Source organism: Nannobrachium achirus (assembly GCF_963921795.1).
Source record: "Nannobrachium achirus genome assembly, chromosome: 8".
In the NCBI taxonomy this organism is placed as follows: domain Eukaryota; kingdom Metazoa; phylum Chordata; class Actinopteri; order Myctophiformes; family Myctophidae; genus Nannobrachium; species Nannobrachium achirus.
Genome location: NC_137817.1, coordinates 40,895,277 through 40,917,036, shown reverse-complemented (window position 1 = coordinate 40,917,036; position 21,760 = coordinate 40,895,277). Strand labels below are relative to the sequence as shown.

Here is a 21,760-nt window from a genome sequence, read left to right as displayed (position 1 = left end):
CTAAACCCCCCCCCCCCAAAAAAAACAAAGCACTTCTTTCTTTCTTTCTCTCTGCCTACCTCCATAGATAATTTATTTATATATAATATATATGTATTCATCTATCTCTTCCGGGCAGTGTAGCAGAAGATTCACACGCTCCGTCCCTTGGTAAACCCTACGCAAAACAAACCACGTTGGTGGTAATCATCAGATGCACTCCATTGGGAAGGGTTTTGTATTTTCAGTGTCATTGTCCCCGGGGAGAAGGAACAGACGACTGTTAACGAGGACCGCGTTCCTCCTCCTCCTTGGTGGAACGTGGTGGAGCAACGGAACAGGCTTCAAAGCCAAGCGTACCAGAGAGCCCTCAGGCAGCCTGACTCTCCTGGTAATAAACTGGCCCTCCGTGCTGCACTCGCTGCACTGCGAGCTTTAAGTGTAAGTTCGGCAATTCCAGACATAGTGTGTATATATAATTCGCCTCTTACATACCTGTAGTAACCTGGAAGCGCAGTAGGATATCAGCTCCAGAGTCTGAGCTGCCAGTCGAAATGGCGTGCTCTCATTTATTCTAGACACTTGCTGCTAACAAGCTCTCCAAACAGAATATGTCAAAATAGCTCCCAAAAAAGACACTCTGTGAAAGCGTACGGGTGATCCACTGCTATTCTTTACCTTCACAGCAGCGGCAGGGTGCTGTTTTCACTCTGTGGATAGGCTTATCCAAAACTCCAAAGCCAGCCTCCATGTATGAATGTTTACAATCTGACCTGATCATACATAGAGAGAGACTGCACTGGTGCCATCTTTCACTAAGACAGCACCAGTGCAGTCTTAGTGAAAGTGTGCATGATGACAGAAGTGTCATGAAATCAGAGCTAACTTTTCTGTTTACTCCCAATCCCCCTCTGGAACCAGCCCATCAATTGTTATTTTGGAGTTATTTTGACATAACCTGTTTGGAATGCTTCTTTAACAGCAAGATGCTAGAAACCGGAGCTCACTGCTCCACAACAGTTGCCTCTGGAGCTATATTCACTACAGGCCCAAGTACTATGTAAGAGTCTAAAAATATATAGCTCCAAATACACAGCACTAGGGTAAGTGTATTTTCTTTGATTAAAATAAGTGTTATGGACTGTATAGCTCTATTATTCTGATAGTACTTGTTTCTACTGTATAGAGTGTTTGCTCAGTGACATCCATGTCTCTCCAGCTCTTTATTAAACAGAAAATGCATTTTCAGGTCAGGATATACATTTTATCCAATCAGGGCAGAGACCTCAAACAGGATACAGAATAAACAGGTGAATTAGAATGATGACATGAAGAAATGAGCTGACAAAATTGGAACTGGAACACTATGAAAGTTTATAAGCTGTTAAATGGGTACTCTCTCCTGAAAGGCTGTTCTTTATTCAAATCGAACGTTTGTAACTCAAATTTTGCTTCTGGGGGGTCCCTGGAACTAAATATTTTGAGATGGGGGTCTGTAGAAGGATTCAAAAGACACTTATAGAATCGGGTCAAAATTCTAATTTTCACGATTTTTCAAAAATAGCAGATCTACAAGCTCGCAGCGCGGCACTCGGTGCCGCGCTGTGAGCTTGTATATCTGCGATTTTTCAATAGTTAAAGCATAAAATAATTATACACAATAATGTGTACCCGTTCTAAATGGGTAAAAAAAAAAAGATCTGAATCAGATACACTCAGATAATATTGCATCTCTTGTTTACATGTGTGATCTGCCTGCACCATGACCCCAAGTGAAATGTTTTTTGGTTTCTTTTCTTTATTTCTTTATCAATGTTGCATACGTTGGATTGACTGTGTGTGAAGTCCAAATGTACTGAACTGAAGGTGTAAATGATTGGCTTGTAACCAGCAGTAGATGCAGCTGCATTTAAACCAGAGTAGCGTCCCTTCGGAGTCCTGGCCCTTAACCACTCTCAACCTGGCATCTCAGGAGTACTGTACTGAACATCTGCTCTTTTTATTTTTTAAATAGAGTTGAAGTGGTTAGGATATGGGCCCCCAGGGGTCATTTATTTCCCACATGTGTTTTGGTTATTATTATGTCAAAACTTTCGGCCTACAGACGAGATCAAAGAGCACAGGCAGTGATTAGAGGGCAGGTTAAGAGTGGGGGATTTATGTAGGAAAAAAAACACAATTACTGTTATTTAAAATACAACGAGGAATCCTACATCCGCAATACAAACTCCAAAAGTGTAATATCTGCACAAACTGTAGTTGCATCATGTCAGCCAGACAGCCACCACTAAACTCTGTCCCGAAAAAGGCAGAGGGATGTTCTGAAATACATATGATATCTGTCTGTACAATATGCAAAATGACATACCGGTATACAGCCCATATAACCCAATAAATATGAGCTGTAGATCAATGCCAGCGTGCAACAGTCTGTGTGATGAGCTGCTAGTTATTCTGCGCGCGATTGTTTGGCCGGGGGAGATTTATGAAGCGTACCAGCCAACGTAAACAGCGGCAAACAAACCAAACAGCTCTCCAGCTGTCACACAAGAGGATGCAAACAACAGCCTGAAGCTTTGTTCACAGACAGAGTCACTCACAATTTCACTCCCATCCAACGCTGCCTCCCTCTCTCTCGGCTGTCTCGATCAGCAACGAAATACTAGTTCTAAATCCCTTTTCCTGGTCAATCTTTGCCTTTCTATCTCAGTCTCTGACTCGTTCTCATTAGCTTGCACTACCTGCAGTAGTAAAACTCCCAACACATTTCTCAGCAGGTCTCATTATAAAAATCCCCAACCTGCAGTCAACCGGCAGACATCTGAACTAATACAGATGCTGCAAAACCTCAAAGCTCTCCATTGTGAATGAATGAGCCGACAGAAGGCATCACATGCATATGTATGCGTGCTGTAGCACGCCGTTGACCGAGCATGATGGAGCCCCACCAATACCTGTACTGTACATCCGTTTGTCCGATATATTATATCAACATTGATTTAGACAATTATTATACACAGCCAAGGATTTTAAAAATGTTTCTAAAATAGCCAATCTACAATGATTGACGATGATTGTGTATAATTCATATTATAAGTGAAAAGTTTCCAAATAGAAACTTTAGTCAAGTTTTTTTCCCCCAAAGGTTTTGCACTATTATTTTACAAAATATCAGTGAAAACATCTGTATCGGCATCAGACCCATAAAACTGGCATTGGCCCAGCTCTTGTACCAGCATGCACGGTACGCACACACGCACAGACATACACATACATGCGTGCGCGCGCGTGCACACACACACACACACACACACACACACACACACACACATGCACGCACACACACACAAACCCGCGAGCGCGCTAACATCAACAGTACATGCCATCTGATCAACTTGTCCTCTCGCCAGCCAGCAAACAGTACAACGTTCCCTCTAAATTTAGACTCTGATGTGTGAGGGGCATTTCTAAAAGTCAGCCAAGAACACAGCTCACAACTGCCTGGTGGTCTAAATCACTTCCCTAATGAAAGAATCCCAGAGCTCCGTCAACACCTCTTCATGTAGCTAAAGGTCTCTAGAGTGGTTCATTAAATATAGCCAGAGCCCACCAGAGAGTCCCAGATCGTGGCATCAGTTACCTTCATGAGTCCTGCCACGTTGTTGAGGAAGCCTGGGTTCTCGCCAGCCAGAGTCAGCAGGTACAACATGGCCTGTTCTCTGCTCTGCCCTCGCCTCCTCCCCACTGTGCCCACCGGTGCAGCGCTGCTCAGCGCCTGGTGCCGATCCATATCTGGTAGCTACAATTATGTACTACTGGATGTTATTGGACAGTACTAACACAACACTGTAGTCTCTCTCACTTTGTCTCCCTGTGTTGTAGTCTTAATGTTGAGAAATTACTCAAGCAGACTGAGCTACTTTGGAACAAATGGGGGAGAGAGAGAGAGAGCCCTTCAGTGGCCCTGGGGCCTGGTGGGGGCGTGATCTTTGAAAAGGGGGGAGGGGCTAGGCATACTTTTGAGTAGGGACTTCCTGAAGTGGGAGGTGGCTTGCTTGTTGGTTCCATGAAGAGCAACTTTGTACTTTAAAGGTTTTAGACACTCTTTGATATCAATATGCTGTCAGTAGTCTGGCCAGGTGGATCCACAAAAGGGCTCAGAATATTCTCGATCCAATCTTTTTACACTGCAGTGTGAAAACATAAAACCCTGCGGTTTGTGCGGTTGTGGTTTTCTGGGATTGTGCCAGCTTCGATAACAGCTAAGCACATAAAATCATACTTTCAGGAAGAAATTTCAACCCCTGGAGACATTTGAGATGCAGGAGATGTTCCTTCCTAATAATCTGCCCACTCAGCGAATAATAAATTTGCAATTCGAGTGGGGACCCAAATATGAGATTGGGAGAGGCTTGCTGTTTAGCTGAATGTACTGTATCCCACTCTCCCTCCACTCTCCATGGTGCCTTCTGATTTCCAACTAGAACCTGAGTAGGGAAGCTACACCCTCTAGTGGCCAGACAGCGCCACAACACTTGAGAGTTCAGACAAGAACACTTGACACTGTGGTTGACAAAACATTTGCTGTTGGAAGTGAAGTGAAGGAAACTAGACTATACCTTTATTTGTTGACATTATCCCATGTGTCCCATGTGGATCTTCAGCATTTCAAGGAGTTAAAATGTAAAATGTAAAACTAAGTTTCCCATGCACAGGCAATTACTTTGTCCTAATGGGATGTATCCAGCACACAGTATAGCACCTTAATGTGCATGAAACTGCTGTGCAGTATGTTATTATTCTGTTGTTTTAGCAACAAAATACAGTATTAGGAGTTGCAACAGAAACCTGATTCCGGCACCAAACTGGCAAATATGACTAACACATCCGTAGATATAAAAGTATAGATGGGTAATTAGCACCAGTCTTCCAGGCCACCTACTTTGCTGGAGCACCTGATGATGCTTATCGCTATGGAATGCACAACCAATGCATCTTCATAAAAACCTGTCCCGTAGAAGCCCATGAATTGATTACTTCCCGTTCAGCGTTTGTTTCATATGGGCACACACACAGTGTGGCTATGAATGTTATACTTTATTGCTATGAGAATACCCATTAATAAATACACCATAGGGCAATGATGGCACCATAGGGCAATGAAGCATGTACCACACAGCAAGTCCCAATTCCCAAGCCGGGTGGACTTATGCTGTATGTCACTCCCTGAGTTCTCCCCCATTTCATGTCAGTCTCCACTGTACAATCAATTAAAGGCAGAAAAGCCACTCCAAATAGCATAAATACACCATGGAACAATATTAAATGTATATGGACTGTGTGTGTGTGTGTGTGTGTGTGTGTGTGTGTGTGTGTGTGTGTGTGTGTGTGTGTGTGTGTGTGTGTGTGTGTGTGGTGTCTCAAGGCTGGATTAACAGAGCTTACCTTTAGACACAGAGAGAATGGCGGTCGGGAAGTGAGTTCCGGAGTGAGTTCAATGGGACCTGGCAACTACTGCCGATAGTAGGCGATGAGGCGACGTCGCCCAAAAACATGAAAATAATTCGATTTTTGGACGACATCGCCCAGAGTCGCCGGCTGTTGCCTGCTGTGTAAAATATGGATTTATGAGGTTTCTGCCTGGCAGCAATGTTTTGCTAGATATCGTTTTCAAGGCAACATGTTGTAGTCGGGTAAAGGGGGTACTTTGATCCAGAAATTAGGAAAAGTTGTGCTGAAGTCAAAAGGGTTTTAAAACCACCGATATAGCCTATTCTTTGGTATACTGGGTCCTGACTCCACCGGTTCCAACAACAGGAAACCTGTTGAAGAGCACTGCTGATGTTAAATTATAGCTCTACACATAGATAAGAAGATACTACAAATTAAATGTAATCATTTCTTAAGATTTGGGACAATGTTCGATGTGATAATTCAGACAATCATAATACCTGAAAAGAAGAATATTAGTATATATAGGACCTCAATGGAAACATGTCCACTGGACCTTTTTGTGTTATCCTTTTAGACTAAAGCCCTTTGCACACAGGCGCGTTTAACCGCACGGATAAAACGGACAATATAATTTTTTGAAAAGAAAACAATGATTCTCTATGACCTCATGCACACCGGCTCCGAATTAGCCGTGCGACGAGTGGCTGCCGCCGTGCGTTTTTTTCTCGATCGAACCCAGTTCGATTCGTGCGTCTTGTCGCATGCGGTAAAAAACTCATCACTCCTTTTATGACACATTTTTGGATCCGCAGCGCCGATTCCGCACAGCCTTGCACACCAAATCCAATGCGTTTTATTCATGCCGCAAACGAAAAAAACGCAACTGTCCTCTGTGCAAAGGGCTTAAGTGTATGACTGTACTCGTGCTGTTTGCATTTCTGTAAATAATAATAAAATATTCAATCAATCAATCAATCAAAGGAAAACTAAGCACCATTTTACACAATGCTCCTGGTGGAAGTCAAGTGATTTAATACCCATATAACATTAAAATAGCACCAGATCTCATTACATGCTGGCTCTTTCCATTATTTCTGACATATACTGTGGAAACACTGTATATTAATATGATCACATAATTTGAAATACATTGTACAACCCTATCTAGGCCTATCCTGGCCTGCTGTGATACGTTTCCTAGGTTTCTTTGCTTAAAGAGCAGCTGTAGGCGTTCCTGTCCTGAATGTGGGTGCCTATATCTGCAGTATGAAGGTATATTTAGTGTTGTTGTAATCCACATGGACACTGCACTGGCAAAGATGGCGCAATACACAACAGAGTTTTCTCTGTATGTCCTGACTACTGTGTATTTTTTTCTTCTTCAGACAGACTGACAGACTGGGAAAATATGCAACGCATAGCATGACAAAAGGAGCAGAGGATGGAAAAGGAAAAAAGTGAGATGTGTGAGCTGTCGTTAGGAAACAGTGCAATTAGTCTGTATTAGTCTTCTAGGATATGAAAGTGAAACAACATTAATCAAATATTTTCAGTGCCAAAATGGACTCCAAACTAATTTGAAGTATCTTTTAAAATCTTATAATGTCTGTAGTTGAAACCATTGAAGTCAAATGAAATGGTTGTTTGACCACTTGAACCGAACCAACCCTATTCTGGGGAAGGGACATTTGCCAAAAAGAGATCTACAAGCTTACAAAGAGCTTGCAGATCAGCTATTTTCAGCAAAGAGATTTGCTGTAGATCGGGGCGAAAAACAACTCACTCAGGTCCATTTTACAGTATATTAAGTGGCTAAAGAGCGATGCTTGTCGAAAGCACTGCGTGGTGAAGTCTAGCTAAGCTGTATATTTTAATTTAATATAAATATATATATATAATAATAAAAATAATGTAATTAATTAAATAGCTTAATTCCCTGAACCCCCCCTTTAAGTACAGTATGGGTTCTCATGTGTCCAGTACTCAGCGGCCCCAGTACAGTACTAGCTGGCAGAAGGCAGACTCCTTTGCTCTAATTATTCTCTGCGGACCAGTTCGTCTGAACACTGTCCAGTACACAATCCACTTTTCAACTATCAGCACATTTTGTCTTCCTGCTGTGACCAATTATATTATATAAAATAATATCTAATAACACACTGACAGACCTTGGGAGTCTTTCTGAAAAACATATAGTGTCCCTACTCCCTAGTACAGTAACTCTCCCTCAACTACAAGACAGATAAAGTAACTCATTCAACTACAGCTAGTTAAGACCATTGGTTCTCAAACTTTTGTATTTCAAGGACCCCCACAACTCTCAAGAGTTACAGACCTGTAAGCTAAGGGTTCATATGGAACCCCCAAGGAACCCTGAGGGTCCTTGGACCCACTTTGTGAACTACTGAATTTAGACACAGTTGCAGAAAACTCTCATTCCAAAGTACCGATTAGCCACTTACATTAACTCACTAAACTACAACCATACAGTGACTCTCACTCAACTGGTGCTGTTGGACACTGGACAGCTGCAGTAACTCACTTAACTATGGCCATACAGTCAGTAATTGTCAATCAACTACAAGCATTAGACGGTTACAGTGACTGTCGTGTCAACCGTTAGACTGTGACACTGTTACATCTTAAATATTCAGCAGTCAACACAGAATGGATGAGCTGCACTCCAGAATGAACTTAAACAATGTTTCCACTCTTAATAAGAAAAAGTCAACATTTATTCTGGAGACATCATCTAAACTTGTATGTATCACACGTGAAGTGAGACATCATCTCAAGGTCGTTTCTTGAAACAATGACGACATCTTCAGTGGACTCCCCGGCTGAAAGATGAGGTCATCTTTGGCAGACAGAGGAACTGTGTTTTCGCACGGCCAGTCCCCCCTTTATCTGTCTGCAGACAGACAGAGCAGATACTGTGAATTCAGGCCATATGCCAAGTGTATTTGCCAAGAGGGACAGTATATCAGACAGACAGCTGCTCGCCAGGCAGGGACATCTTGCACCCGACAGACATGGCAAATGCTGCTTCTTCACTGTCGGCTGCCCATCAGTAAAAACGCTCACCTCCAGGCTGTTAGGAAAACAAAGCAATTACATATTGTTTAGCCAGGGGGGGGCTGGCTAACAATGTGGAGTCAGACAATTAATTAGCGTACCGCACGGGCACAGAACTGCTCTTGACGAGGGTCTGTGTTGAGTGTCATTAAATTGCCCTACCCTGTGCCTCATTTTTCACTGTCTTGTAATGTACAGGCACAGAAATGCCTTCAAAATAATAACTTTTCTTTACTGTGTACAGTATGTCATCAGAATGCGAGACCCTGTTCACGTCACACACACACACAGCAAGTTTATCACCGATATAAAACATCTTTAGTAGATAAGTCAGATATAACTAAGCAGAACACCCGGCTCAGTACAGGACAGGCCTTCTAAGAAACTCTGCTATTCGGGACGTCCTGGCGCTGGCCTAGCGGTCCCAGTGCATACCACATAGGCTCTGATGCCTGACAGCATGTCGCGGGTTCGAATACCGATCCCGAGGACCTTTGCTGCGTGTCACTCCCCATCTCTCTCCCAAAAACAAATCTTTAAAAAAAAGATGATATTATACCTAAGGCAGCCAGAAGTTAGATATAGGTTTAGGTCCTGTCAGTCTTGAATATCAGTATCAACAAGTTTCCAGCGTCCCATCGTGCATTGAGCAGAAGGTAGGCGGCATTTCTGGCTCGCAGCTGCGTCGTAGTCGAGCCGAGCCGAGTGTGACATAATCGTAATCCTGACCGTCATTGGCGGTCCCAGAATACCCGGATGTGTCCCACACATAAATTCTATGGTAAATTCCCGCGGAAACAGGTGGATACAATATAACATGGACTCGGAGTGATACAAAACATCTACAGCTGCAGAACTCGGAGAGTTCTAATATAACATGATTATACACAGAATAAGTCAACAGTGTTTCCACAGGTGTGGTGATAAAACCAATGCATACTTGGGTAAATATAACCCCCTACCAGACTTTGCACAGTGACTGACTGTCTGTCTGTCCCAGAGCTGGGGTCAGTTTACCACACCTCTCCCTGCGCTGACATGAAGTCAAATGTTTATTCAGAAACAAGAGAAATAAGAAATGCATGAATGAAAATCAGACCTACTTTCCCTACTACAACCATCTAATAAAGGAACAAAACAACCTCACTATTCATGTTATAAAGATGGAAACAACTTGCACACATACTGTATGCTGTTATCAAGAAAGAGTCCTCCTTCAGACCAGTAGTTTCACTCCCATTAGCTCAGCCTTTTCATTTTTACTTACCGTAATCAATTCAGGTACAGTAGGTAGCAGAGTGTGTAAGATTGGGTACTTGAATGTGAAAGCTTGTGGGCTTTGAAAATAAATCACAACTCTGAGTCAACTATGACTAAGCACAGACCCTGAGGCTCTCTGTCTTTACAGTGCTATATTAATTATGCAACACAATCAAATCATTGACTCTGGCTTTTGCAGCAAGGCTCCTTTCTTGCACAACATTGTTTGATGACCACACATGACCTTATTATGAAGATCTTTGTATTCATTCCGCCTCTGCACTGAACCACATATTGATCAGCAGTCTTGTCTTCTTGACAATGCCTTTATAACTTTGAATTTGTACAAGTCTACATTTCACTCTGCCTGTGTGACATTTACAGCAGCCTTCTCTACCGTGACACGGGGTCAGTGAGACAACACTGGACTGTAATGGACCCCCCCTAATAATGTCACTACAATATCATAGCATGTACACACTGCAGCTTTAGACTCAGAAACGCCTTCGTTTTCTCTCACACACCCACTGTGTAATTACAAACAGGGCACACAAAATGCCTTCTCGCAGAGGCACGAAAGTCACATAAAACCTTCTAAAAAGGACATTGTCTCAGCAGCAGGTTTCATTCAAACTTCCAGACGAGCCTAAGATGCCCCCCGCCCCCTGCCAGAAAGCCCCAACCTCACCCCACCCCACCCCCCTGCCCACGCTCTTTCTGTCTCTCCCTAAGATTACGAGACAACAAACAATGTGGTTACCATGGCGACGTCTGCTCCGCGCCAGGAGACAGCATTTCGTTGGCCAACTAGCCGAGTTACAGACGGTTCAGTCAGTGGCTTTAACTGTCCCCTGTTAATTCCACCTTCAGCAAACAAACGCACTGATTACGGCCTTCTTTTCTTTCTGTTAGCCCATGTTTTACTTCAGTCTGGTAAAGCACTGTACTGTACATATCGTCGTTGTCAGGTGAAAACCTTGTATGTCCAAAACTGTTCGTTTTGCATTTTCATTTTAAAAATGATTTAAACTAGTGAAAACAGCCGATCTACAAGCACACAACGCCTCGCACCGCGAAGCGTTGTGTGCTTGTAGATCTGCTGTTTTCACTACTTTTGTGCAACAGCCTTGTAAGATGAAGCAGGGCTTTACTTTGCGAAAGAACGTACAAATTTGAAACTTGGGAGATACGAGGTTTCCACTGACAACGACGGGGATGTGTTTCGGTCAGACTGGCGGTGGTCCAGAGGATATAATCCACGAATGTGTATGTCTCCGTCTGTCTGTCTGTCTGTCTGCTTACCTGTCTGTGTCCATCAGCAAAAACTGAACTCATCGGCTGCACGGATCGCCAAGCTTTATATCACGTTTGTGCCACTGTACCAATTGGGTAGCGTGTACAATAGAACTCACAAGTGTAGCGCAAGTGTTGTACCAATGTACTTAAAGGACCACTTCACTGATTATTTTCATTTTTCATCCTATACTTGGTCCTCACAAAAGTGTTGCAAAAAGTACTTTACTTAAGTAAAAGTGTCAATTCTGCAATATAGAAATACTCGTTAAATGTTAAATGTACTGAATTCAAAATTCAAAAAAGAGTCAAAGTACAAAAGTATTGGTGTCAAAATGTACTTAAAAGTACAAAAAGTAGAAAGTACTCATTATGCAAAATGGCTAATTTCCCAAGTTTTCAATTGTATACAAATAATAAAGTACTGAAAATTGGAAATACTCAAGTAAATATACCTCAAAATTGTACTTTAGTACAGTACTTGAGCAAATGTTTTTGGTTACTTTACACCACTGGATCTATTTCTGTCTACTCAGAGGAGGGCTATGGACAATTTCAGAAACCTGCCTAGTGCCTACTGGTGATATCATCGGTAGGCAGGTTTTGGAATCCCAATGATGATATCATGCAGGTTTCTGAAGTGTCCACAGCCAACCAGGAGGGAGTAGATTGAAATCTTATAATATAATATAATAGTGAGGACCAATTATATGAGGATAAGTTTGAAAAAGAGTGAAAAACTGCTCCTTTAAATCCAGTGTTGTTGCTGTGTGAAATGCACCGGCCTTGAAATGTGTGTTTTTAAAATAAAAACTGTTTTTAAGGATAAAGCATAGTTTTACTGAGGTTAGGGTTAAGGTTAGGTTTAGGTGGTCGGACCAAAGGGAGTTCGACCTAAGGACATGTTATCGTTTTTACGGTGTGGCTCTGCAGGAGGCGAGCTGTCAAGGAGAGGGTATGTGTGTGTGTCTCTGTCTGTGTCTCTGTCTGTGTGTCTGGAGCCAAATCATTTCACAATCCGCTGGACTGATCAGAGGCAAGTCTCTTGTGTGTGTACACTATCAATAAGCCACAGAAATATCTCCACAATTGTTTTAGTTTTTTTCTTCTTCACATATGTTTTCACATACGTTTTCTACTTACAAATATTGAACTTTAATTTTAACCCTTCTAACCAGACTGAAAACGTCACAGGCTGGCCACATGAAGTACGAGATTCACTAGCCGCAAATTGCAACACTAGATTTTTTATAATCGGATGAATCTAGGGTTGCAATACCTCCCATAGGGATCCAATGCATGAAAACAGTTTTTTGCTATCTGATTGTATTAAACGACTTCAAACTCACCAATATTGCGGCTCTATGGAAAGCTTGGAATTTACTCTTGCTATCTGCAAAGTGTTTGTTTCTGAAAAATCCACAGTAGACATGTTAGGAGCTACTTTCTATCCAAGAAATTTGGTTCAGGTGATAATTTTTTCAAAGTCCTGGAGTTTGGAAGCGCTCGTGGAAAATCCCTCAACGGTCCTGTGACCACCTGGTTCTAAATGTCACATTATGCAAGAGGCGTTATAGAAGACGAGCGCTTCCGAAGTTCAACACTTAGAAAATAAACCATGTCTGCTCGGATTTCTTGACAGAAAATAAATCATAACAATTATACGGTGGATTTTTCAGAAACAAACACTTTGCAGATAGCAAGAGGACATTCCAAGCTTTCCATAGAGCCACAATATTGGTGAGTTTGAAGTCGTTTAATACAATCAGATAGCAAAAAACAGTTTTCATGCATTGGATCCCTATGGGAGGTATTGCAACCCTAGATTCATCCGATTATAAAAAATCTAGTGTTGCAATTTGCGGCTAGAGATTCACATGGGGCCACACCGGATCCACAGATCTTTTTATTAAACTAGGGTGATACTCGTCACAACACATGACCCTTTAGTTATACAGTACAACACCCGTTGTACCTTTTGTCAGAGTACTTAGTGCAATGTCCATTATCATAGTACTTGGAGGCCAGTCTATGACGTCAGTACTATGACGATGACGAATGCAATTCCAACCAGCTTCACAACCGGCACCGCGCCACCTATGGTCTACGGAATTTGAGATCGATTGGTCAGATGGTTTTGGACATACACAAAGGACAGCTACATATTACACACACAAGCATGCACGCACAGAAATATTGCGCTTTTATAGAGGTTTGGGCTGATGGAAGCCGAGTGAGATCACCGTCTCTCCCTCTGTATGTCTACTGATCTCTCTCATAAAGCAGAAAAACAAAGCAGTGTGTGGACGGGCTCTGCTGCTGTCAACTCACCAGTCTCTCCATCTCCTGCTCGCGAAGGCGCTCCTCTCGCTGGCGTCGGTGATACTCCAGGAGCTCATCTTCGTTGTCGCTGATCTCCGAGATGCTGTTCTTACGTTCCCTCATCCCTGGGCGGGGCCTCCCCCCCAGCTCCTTGGCTCCTGCCGACATCTTCCTGTGGCTCCTGGGGCTCGCCATGGGGGAGGAGGGCAGAGAGCCCAGGCTGTAAGCAGGGGAGAGGACGTTCCCAAAGCTGGCCTTCCTGCATCCGCCGTCACCATCCATCAGCGACAGGGATGGGGAGGAGGGGCTGGGGGCTCGGACAACCCTGCCGCCATACTGCTCCTCCGGTGGGGAGCCAGTCTTGCGACGGAGCCGGGGACTGTCCGGGACCAGCTTGCCTGGAATCGACAGGCCATCCGGGGTCCTCAGGGTCGGAACAGTTCCCGGAAGTGCCCCTGGCAGTACTGGGATACCCCTCCGAGCCATGGATGGGCTGAGTGGGGGGAGCTCCCTCATGCTGGCCCCCCCGGCTCGGCTGTCCCCGTTCAGCTCTAGGGTCTTTCTGGTCATGCGGGGGCTTTCTGGGGGCTGCAGCATGCGAGGATGCTGCTGGAGCTGGGAACCATGGATGATGTGCACGATAGGGTCCAGGGGAGGCTGGAAGGCTCTGCCAGGCTGCGACAGCTGCCGGGAGGGGCTGGAAGTGAGCGAGCGGTCTAGCAGACCACCCTGATCTCTGAAAGGGCTTGCAGGCCGGTCCTGGAGCACCGTGGCAGCCTTGGTCCTGGGACTGGATGGGGAAGCGCAAGTGGGGAATTTGGGAGTGAGTCTGGGGCTATTTGGCACAATGTTCATACTACTGAGAGATTCAGTGGAGGACAGTAGGTGGACCTGGCGGGGGCTCTCACTGCCATCTTGGCCCAGTCCTCTACGACCTGGCTTGGGGCTTGGAGGAGCCTCCAGGAGGGCCTTCCTCTGAAGCCTGGGGCTTTCCTGAACCTTCTGAGGCCCGCCACCTCCACTGTAGTTAGGCAATATAGTCCGTGGCTGAGGGCTGGGCGGAGGTTGGGTGGAGTAGTTGTAGCTGGAGGAGCGGACAGGCACTGGTGGGAGAGAAGCATTCTGGTCCTGGGGTCCTCCACTGAGAGAGGGGCTAGTTATGCTCCCACTGCTAGCAGCCGAGGGGGAGGAGAGGGGGGAGAAGGGAGGAGAGGTGTTCTCATAGCTAGAGCCCACAGACATGGCCCCTGGGCTGGTGGGAGGGGACAGAAGATACCTCCCTCCTCCGTTAAGCATGGGGGAGAGGGGAGAGTGGGGGATCGGTTGACCCCCGGGAGGCTTTTTGGCTTCCGAAGGTGAAGGCTGGGGGTCGTCCATCACGAGGGAGTCCATGATGTCCTGGAGGTCCTTCTCGATAGAGCTGACAATGGCACTGTGCTCAGACTGGACTCTCTCTCCGGCGTTTGGGGGAGACTGAGCCGGACTGGGCTGGTGATTCCCATTGACCAAGCTCTGCGAGTCTGGAGAGATGAAATTAAAGCAACGTCAATATACAGCTTTTAAGTACGGTAATCTCTTGCATAGCACACTGACACAGGAGTCACAGTCAATTATGTACAGTATAGCCTACACACCAAAATTAATACTTTGGAGATACGGTATTTCATATACAGAGCAAAAGTTAAGATAACATGTTGCTCTTGCAGCCCCACTATTCAATGTTAGATGTTGTCTAAATGTAGAGAGAGGCTGAATACATTGGCCCCTTCAAGTACCACAGTTCCACTTCATAAAGGGGACCTGAGCTCTTTAACCCAGGAGTGCTTTCAATGACTCTTCTACTATAGAAGTGGCTTCCTCTGCTGCAGTACCACTTGTGTCCGATGTAGAGACAAGAGGAGGAGATAAGGAATGGAGGAAGGAAGGATGCATGCATGCAGGGAACAGAGGAGCAGAACAGCACAGATCTGTAGTGTGTGGATAGGGAACAGGGGAAAATGTGCCGCTGTAACCCAATTACCATGTGGCCCGGAGCAGCACAGGACACGGCCAGGGTAATCTAATCTTCACTGTCTCTCTCTAATGTCAACATAGTAGATTATAAAGCGGGCAAGCGGACATGACAACCACGTGGGCAGCTTCACCACCAAGACAGGTCTCCAAAAACTGGGATGGGGTCGGACCGATCTTTATTTGTGGAAAATGAAATCAAGTAAAAGTGTGGTTACAGTATGCTGAAACTTGAAGATGGATTTAGTGGTATAAAAACGCTGAGGAAAACAACATCAGCGGAAAAGTTAAGTACAATAATAGCCATATTATAGTCTAAAAGCAAAATAATAAGCCTTGTGGATGGGAATACAGAATAGCTGCCCATGAACAGTTTTTAAATTTCCCCTCAGTGGTGCTGTTAAAAAATTATCCCCTGGCAAAGACACGTGTCTATATTTCAAAAAACTGCTCTAAAGCTTCATAAATAATTCATTGGGCTCTGCTTGTTCAACAGGGAGAAGAATAGCGTGTCTCTCAGCCTTGCCCCCAACAGCCAGTCCTCTCTGTTAAATGACAGCTTGTCCACAATCAGAATCAACCCTGAACAGATGTCCATGGAAGAAACGAATGATCTGCCGGTTATTATATCGGCGCTTCAAACGTAATTTAATTGGGCTAAAGTCACGTGATTCAAAAAAATAACGACAAAGCAGATTGGGGACGATGACAGTTCGGAAATAAATAGATGCAATCGTTTTGCGGTGGAGACCCCTTTGCAATGATGTCATGGTTTGACGGTCGCTCCCAGCGCTTTGGCAATAGCTGTAATTGAGTGTGGGGTACTCACATGCACGAATCAGAACGCGACCCGGCCAATTTCATAGCAGTGATGCTGCACACATACAGTAAGAGGAGACACAGCCTCCATGGGTCGGACCGGGCTCGGGTCCCGCTTCTCCACAGAGGGACCGAGGCTGGGCGAACCACAGCCCGACTGATGTGTCAGCCGACTCAGCCCAGCCGGCGTCGAGGTGCCACAGCAACGCACCGCTAGTACGGTACGATCCCATAGCCCAGAGAACGCTGGCTTTTTAGACCCAGTTTACTACACGACCTAGTTTGACACCTTCTTGTACACAATGTAAACTCGTTCATATAACCTAACATTTTACTACATTAATTTACAGATATATACTATGGGTAGCAATACCACAATATAAAAATACTCTTAAGTAAAAGCCAAGGCCGGAGTTCAAAATGTTACTTGAGTAAAAGTACAGAAGTATTGGCATCAAATAGGCTATAGTAGCAAAAGAGTAAAAGTACTTAAATGTTTGAAAATAGCAGAAAGCATGAAATTGGAAAATACTCCAGTAAAGTAAATTAAGTACAGTAGCCTACTTGAGTAAATGTACTTTACTTTACACGACTGGAAATAACGTGGCGTATTGTTAAAGCAAGCAGCCCGTTTGTCACTGTAACTTCACTTCGTTCTGTTATTGACAAATATTTGACTGTCGTTCATGTTCATTCAAGTAATTTATGTCAGGGGCTGTCGTATAAAATAAGAGAAACATAAACGGTTGCTCGACAACCAAATAACCAATCACAGCGCGCGTGTCTCTATAGGCTATGGGATTTAGGACTCCGCTCTCCTCCCTTTCCGGATGTGACTGACTGGGCGGGCACTGAAATATCTTAAAGGGCCGTGGCAATGCATTTCACATGTCCACATGTCTAGTCTGTCTGACAGCACATTGAGCCAGGTTTTATAATAAAAGTCATAACACCCAGCTCCAAATTAATTTGACATTATGTTTTCATGAAATCAGGCCAGTATTCACATTTCACAAGCTTCACTCAGAAACAATTTCCATTATGACATGAGTGGAAATTAAAAAAAAGTAAAGGCAAAGCTTGTGATTTTTAAAAACATAACTCAAATTAATTTGAAGCTGGGTGTTATGACTTTTATTAAAGAAGAAGTAGGCCAGGGCTGTTTTTCTAACAAACTAAAAATGACAGAATAAATCAGCATGCTCGCTTTAGAGACAACATAACCATCAACAGAATATGGGACGCTTGTTGCAGACAGTTCAACAACAATTTTAGCCTAAAAGTTTTGTTGAATAGAACTGCCTGTCTGTCATGTTGTAAAAATTCAATTCCTACAAAGAAATTTGCACTTTTACAGTATGATACTGTAATCTCTGTAGAGTAACCAGGACAGGACAGAACAGGACAAGACAGACTGACCTACTGACTGACTGACTGACTGACTGACTGACTGATTCGACTGGCCAACTGACTCCTACTGACTGACTGACTGACTGACCGACTGGCCAACTGACTTATATAGCCTAGGTCTAAATAAAATATTGGTTATTTGTGAGTTATCGGACTGAAATTGTATTATTTCTCATTACATTTCCCATAACATTTTGTCCAAAATATCTAAAAAATAAACTTGCCTGAATGACTGTGTTTGCTAAACATCATTACATTGTGAATAATTCATGGATGTTAAATCAATCTTTTCTTTTCTTTCGAATCAGTCTCTGCAAGTAGATTTTCATACCATACTGATTCATTGTGTGGTATGGTATTACTGCAATGATTGTCCTATGGCATCTAGTGTCTTCCTTGAAAATCAATCAAACTACGTCTGGAAAATAGCAGTATTCTGATGAAGACAATGCAGTTGGAATGTTGTTTTTAAATATACATCAAGTACAAATTAGTCATATGGGCTAAACATGCTAGATAGACCATTGGTTATGGTCCTTTAAAACAACTTTAACACCAAGCAACCGCTGTCTACTTCTGGCTCAAATCTGGTTAAAGTCCTTTAAAACAACTTTACCGCCTAGCTATACTGCAGTCTACTACCAGCTCAAATGTTACAGTCTGCAAAGAATTGCATGAACGCTTTCAGTTTCTAATAGTGATATATAAGTTATTATGTTTTATTACAAGTTATTATTGAGTATGCCTTTATAGTCTATCTGAGTAGATATGACTGAACAATAATTTCCAGATAGCATCTGGACATTATCCTACCACTCCCAGATCATGGAAGTGATAAGAAGTTGGTTTATGCACAACAGGAACGCATAATTGAGGAAAGCTCTAAGTTTCTAAACAACGGAAAGCATTCATTACAGAGCCAGGAAGTCCACAACACCCAGTAAACATGTGAGCTAAACTCGTCACAACATGGTAGGCAGTGACAACAGGAACAGAAGGAAATAACAAGATACTGTCAGTGGGCAGTGATATAGTTACGACTGTGTGTGTGTGTGTGTGTGTGTGTGTGTGTGTGTGTGTGTGTGTGTGTGTGTGTGTGTGTGTGTGTGTGTGTGTGTGTGTGTGTGTGTGTGTGTGTGTGTGTGTGTGTGTGTGTGTGTGTGTGTGTGTGTGTGTGTGTGTGTGTGTGTGCTTGCCTGTGCATGTCTGTGTGTCGGATGTCCACGAATGCACTCACAAGCACAAGTGCACAAACAAATACACGTATGCAAGCACACTCACACGCACGCACAGTCGCGCGCACACACACACACACACACACACACACACACAATCTTGCCGCTGATAACTTTGCCTGGAGACGGGGAGGAATGAGCTCCTCATAAAACATGCATGGTGTGAACTGAGGCACCAGCCAGGCACCACACAGGCTGGCTGCCACGCTATGCTACGCTATCATATCTCAACCCCCTCCAGCTCGGGAACAGAGTGAGGGGGTTATGTTAATGGGGAGGCTCACTGCTGAGCGCACAGGCACCTGTAAAAGACCAGGCCCCCCTGCGGCTGCGCCTGGCGGCCTGCCCTGGTGCCCTGCAGGACAGTCTGACCATTCATCCACGCAGGCCGCGCACAACCCAGGAAGTTAGCGCTCTTTTGAGGCGTACTGTTCCTATGACAACAGTTCAGTGTGCCTCTGCTCACATAAGGCCTGTATTTATAGAAAAAGAACGGAACGTTTAGGTAACACTGCACTTTTGCCCAACGAGTGACTGAATTTCTTCCCGTCATCATCTTTAAAATACAGTTAAATAGTTGATGGAACTGTAATTTTCACAGCAGTCATTATTACGACTGAAGGTACTAAAGTTGATTGTGGGTGTGTTTAGGGTACCCATCAAATTGTCTGCTGTGAAAAGGGTTATTGCAACCAGTGTGTACATGGGGTGAGAGAATGTGAGTGAGTGAGTGAGTGAGCGAGAGATTAAGCTGGCCTAGCGGTCCGGGCACTTAGGCTCTAATGTGGCCTGACAGAGCGTTGCGGGTTCGACTCCCGTTCCAGACGACATTTGCTGCACGTCTCTCGCCATATCTCTCCCCCTGTTTTCTGTCCATCTCCACAGTACACTGTGTGTGTGTGTGTGTGTGTGTGTGTGTGTGTGTGTGTGTGTGTGTGTGTGTGTGTGTGTGTGTGTGTGTTTTTCCAGTAGTAGCCTACCTGTACGTAGTCTGTAATCCCCAGACGTGCCCCTCCCTCCAGCAGAGGGCATCATACTTTTCATCCTGAATGCCTCCTCAGGGTGGTTGAAACGGAAGAATGCCGACTGTCCCAAACACAGCATACAGCCTGGAACACACACACACACACACACACACACACGTCAACATTAAATACACTGCAGTGTGGCAGAAACAGAATCAGAATTATTTCCATAAAATGAACAAATATGATAAACAAATGTATAGCATACAACATCCAGTAACAACACTGGATATGAGAGTTGTCATAACAGAATGGTACAGTAGGACAACACTGGATATGAGAGTTGTCATAACAGCATGGTACAGGTGACAGACGTATAGCCAACAGGAGGACAAGAGGGTTCAAAGGGTTTACTGGTATCAAAGCGATTCTGACAGCGTCCCTAATGGTGGCATGGACCACAGCCACCTAGACATTCATACCCATAGTCATTCATACTGTCACTGTGTGGTATAGACTATTACTGTGAGGTCGAGTTGACTTAAAGAGGTGTTGGTGTTGTAGGGTAATGTATACAGTACATTCAACTTAAAGAGGTCCAATATATCTAATGTATATTCAACTTAATGTTTGATATTGTACGTTCAACTTAAAGAGGTCTACTGTATATTCAACTTAAACCCTATATACTGTATACTGACAGGGGTCCCCCAGGGCTCTGTGTTTAGGGCCCTCTGATTTTTCCTCTACACCAAATTTCCTCTCAGAAAACAGCAAATTGTGAGCTTATAGATTTACTATTATTTCTGAATGTCCGCCTTTATGTCATGCCGAGACCATGGATGCTGGGGTTCATGGGGTCTGATATATTCTATAGTTGCGACCGTCAGGGAGCAGTTTACTATGAAAACCTCCACCGGCCGTCCGTCCGTCCGTCCGTCACACCTTTGTGACCATCAACAAACGTCACACCTTTGTTGATGTTTAAATCGAAGAGTCTTGGTCAAATACTTCTGTTGGTTTCTGCACTGATCATTTATACAATTCAGCTGTGTTTGCTCGTGTCATCATGATGAGGTCATAAATCAGCCATGCCCAAATATAGATTTTACGGGTTTACATGCTTACTCAGTTATTCGTTATGTGAAAGTCCTATGACGTCTATGATATCTGACATCATCATACATACATTCCCTTTTATGCCCATAAATGGAGATCCCCTCTGTAGAACCAGCCACTGACATCACTGTAATGTCAGGGGAACCAAATCCCTTTTATGCCCATATATGGAGATCCCTGTGATGCCAGGGGAACCAAATCCCTTTTATGCCCATATATGGAGATATGGAGATCCCTGTGTTGCCAGGGTAACCAAATCCATTTTATGCCCATATATGGAGATCCCTGTGATGCCAGGGGAACCAAATCCCTTTTACGCCCATATATGGAGATCCCTTATGTCATCAATATTAAGCCCATATCTGTGAATATCTTTGGGTACCAGATGTCTCCATATATGGTTAAATGGTCCGATATACATCACTGGCCAGAAGACCAAGAAATGGTGCAACCTCGCCCTTTGCTTTTCTCCCTATAGGCATCTTACTGGTAGGTAGTTTAATGAGGAATGCAGTATGGTGGTAGGTAGGTAGTTATGGCCTTTGATGTAAGATTTTCACTTTCTAGGATAACTATATTTGCTATTCCCAGATGATGCCCTTTTAGGGTACCCCTCATGCCCATATATGGAGATCCCCAGGCTTTACTAATTAACATAAGTTTTATGCCCATATATGGAGATCATTGTCCCAATGTCATCAGATATATGGGCATAAATGGACACAGGCAAACTAGATGGGCTGTATGGATATCCAGATGTGTGATGTAAGTGTTTTATTCCAAATGTGGCACCCCACAGACATATTTCCAGAAACAAAA

At 43.9% G+C, this 21,760-nt stretch overlaps 1 protein-coding gene across 11 annotated transcripts in view; it reads right to left on the bottom strand.

Annotated features, from left to right (window-relative positions):
* The window catches only part of phldb1b (pleckstrin homology-like domain, family B, member 1b), a 60,329-nt gene extending 43,965 nt beyond the window's left edge, over positions 1-16,364 (bottom strand). For 9 of the 11 annotated variants that reach the window (XM_080730959.1, XM_080730965.1, XM_080730966.1 and 6 more), the window contains exons 1-2: positions 16,223-16,364; positions 13,393-14,903 (exon numbers count right to left, since the gene is read on the bottom strand). In XM_080730959.1, coding sequence (XP_080587085.1) covers positions 13,393-14,775 — 1,383 coding nt within the window. In that variant the 5' untranslated portion in view covers positions 14,776-14,903; positions 16,223-16,364. Of the gene's footprint in view, positions 1-2,579; positions 2,603-3,619; positions 3,712-13,392; positions 14,904-16,222 lie in introns of those variants that run through there. The other 2 variants (XM_080730960.1, XM_080730961.1) reach the window with 2 other exon arrangements.
* Positions 16,365-21,760: the final 5,396 nt, after the last annotated feature.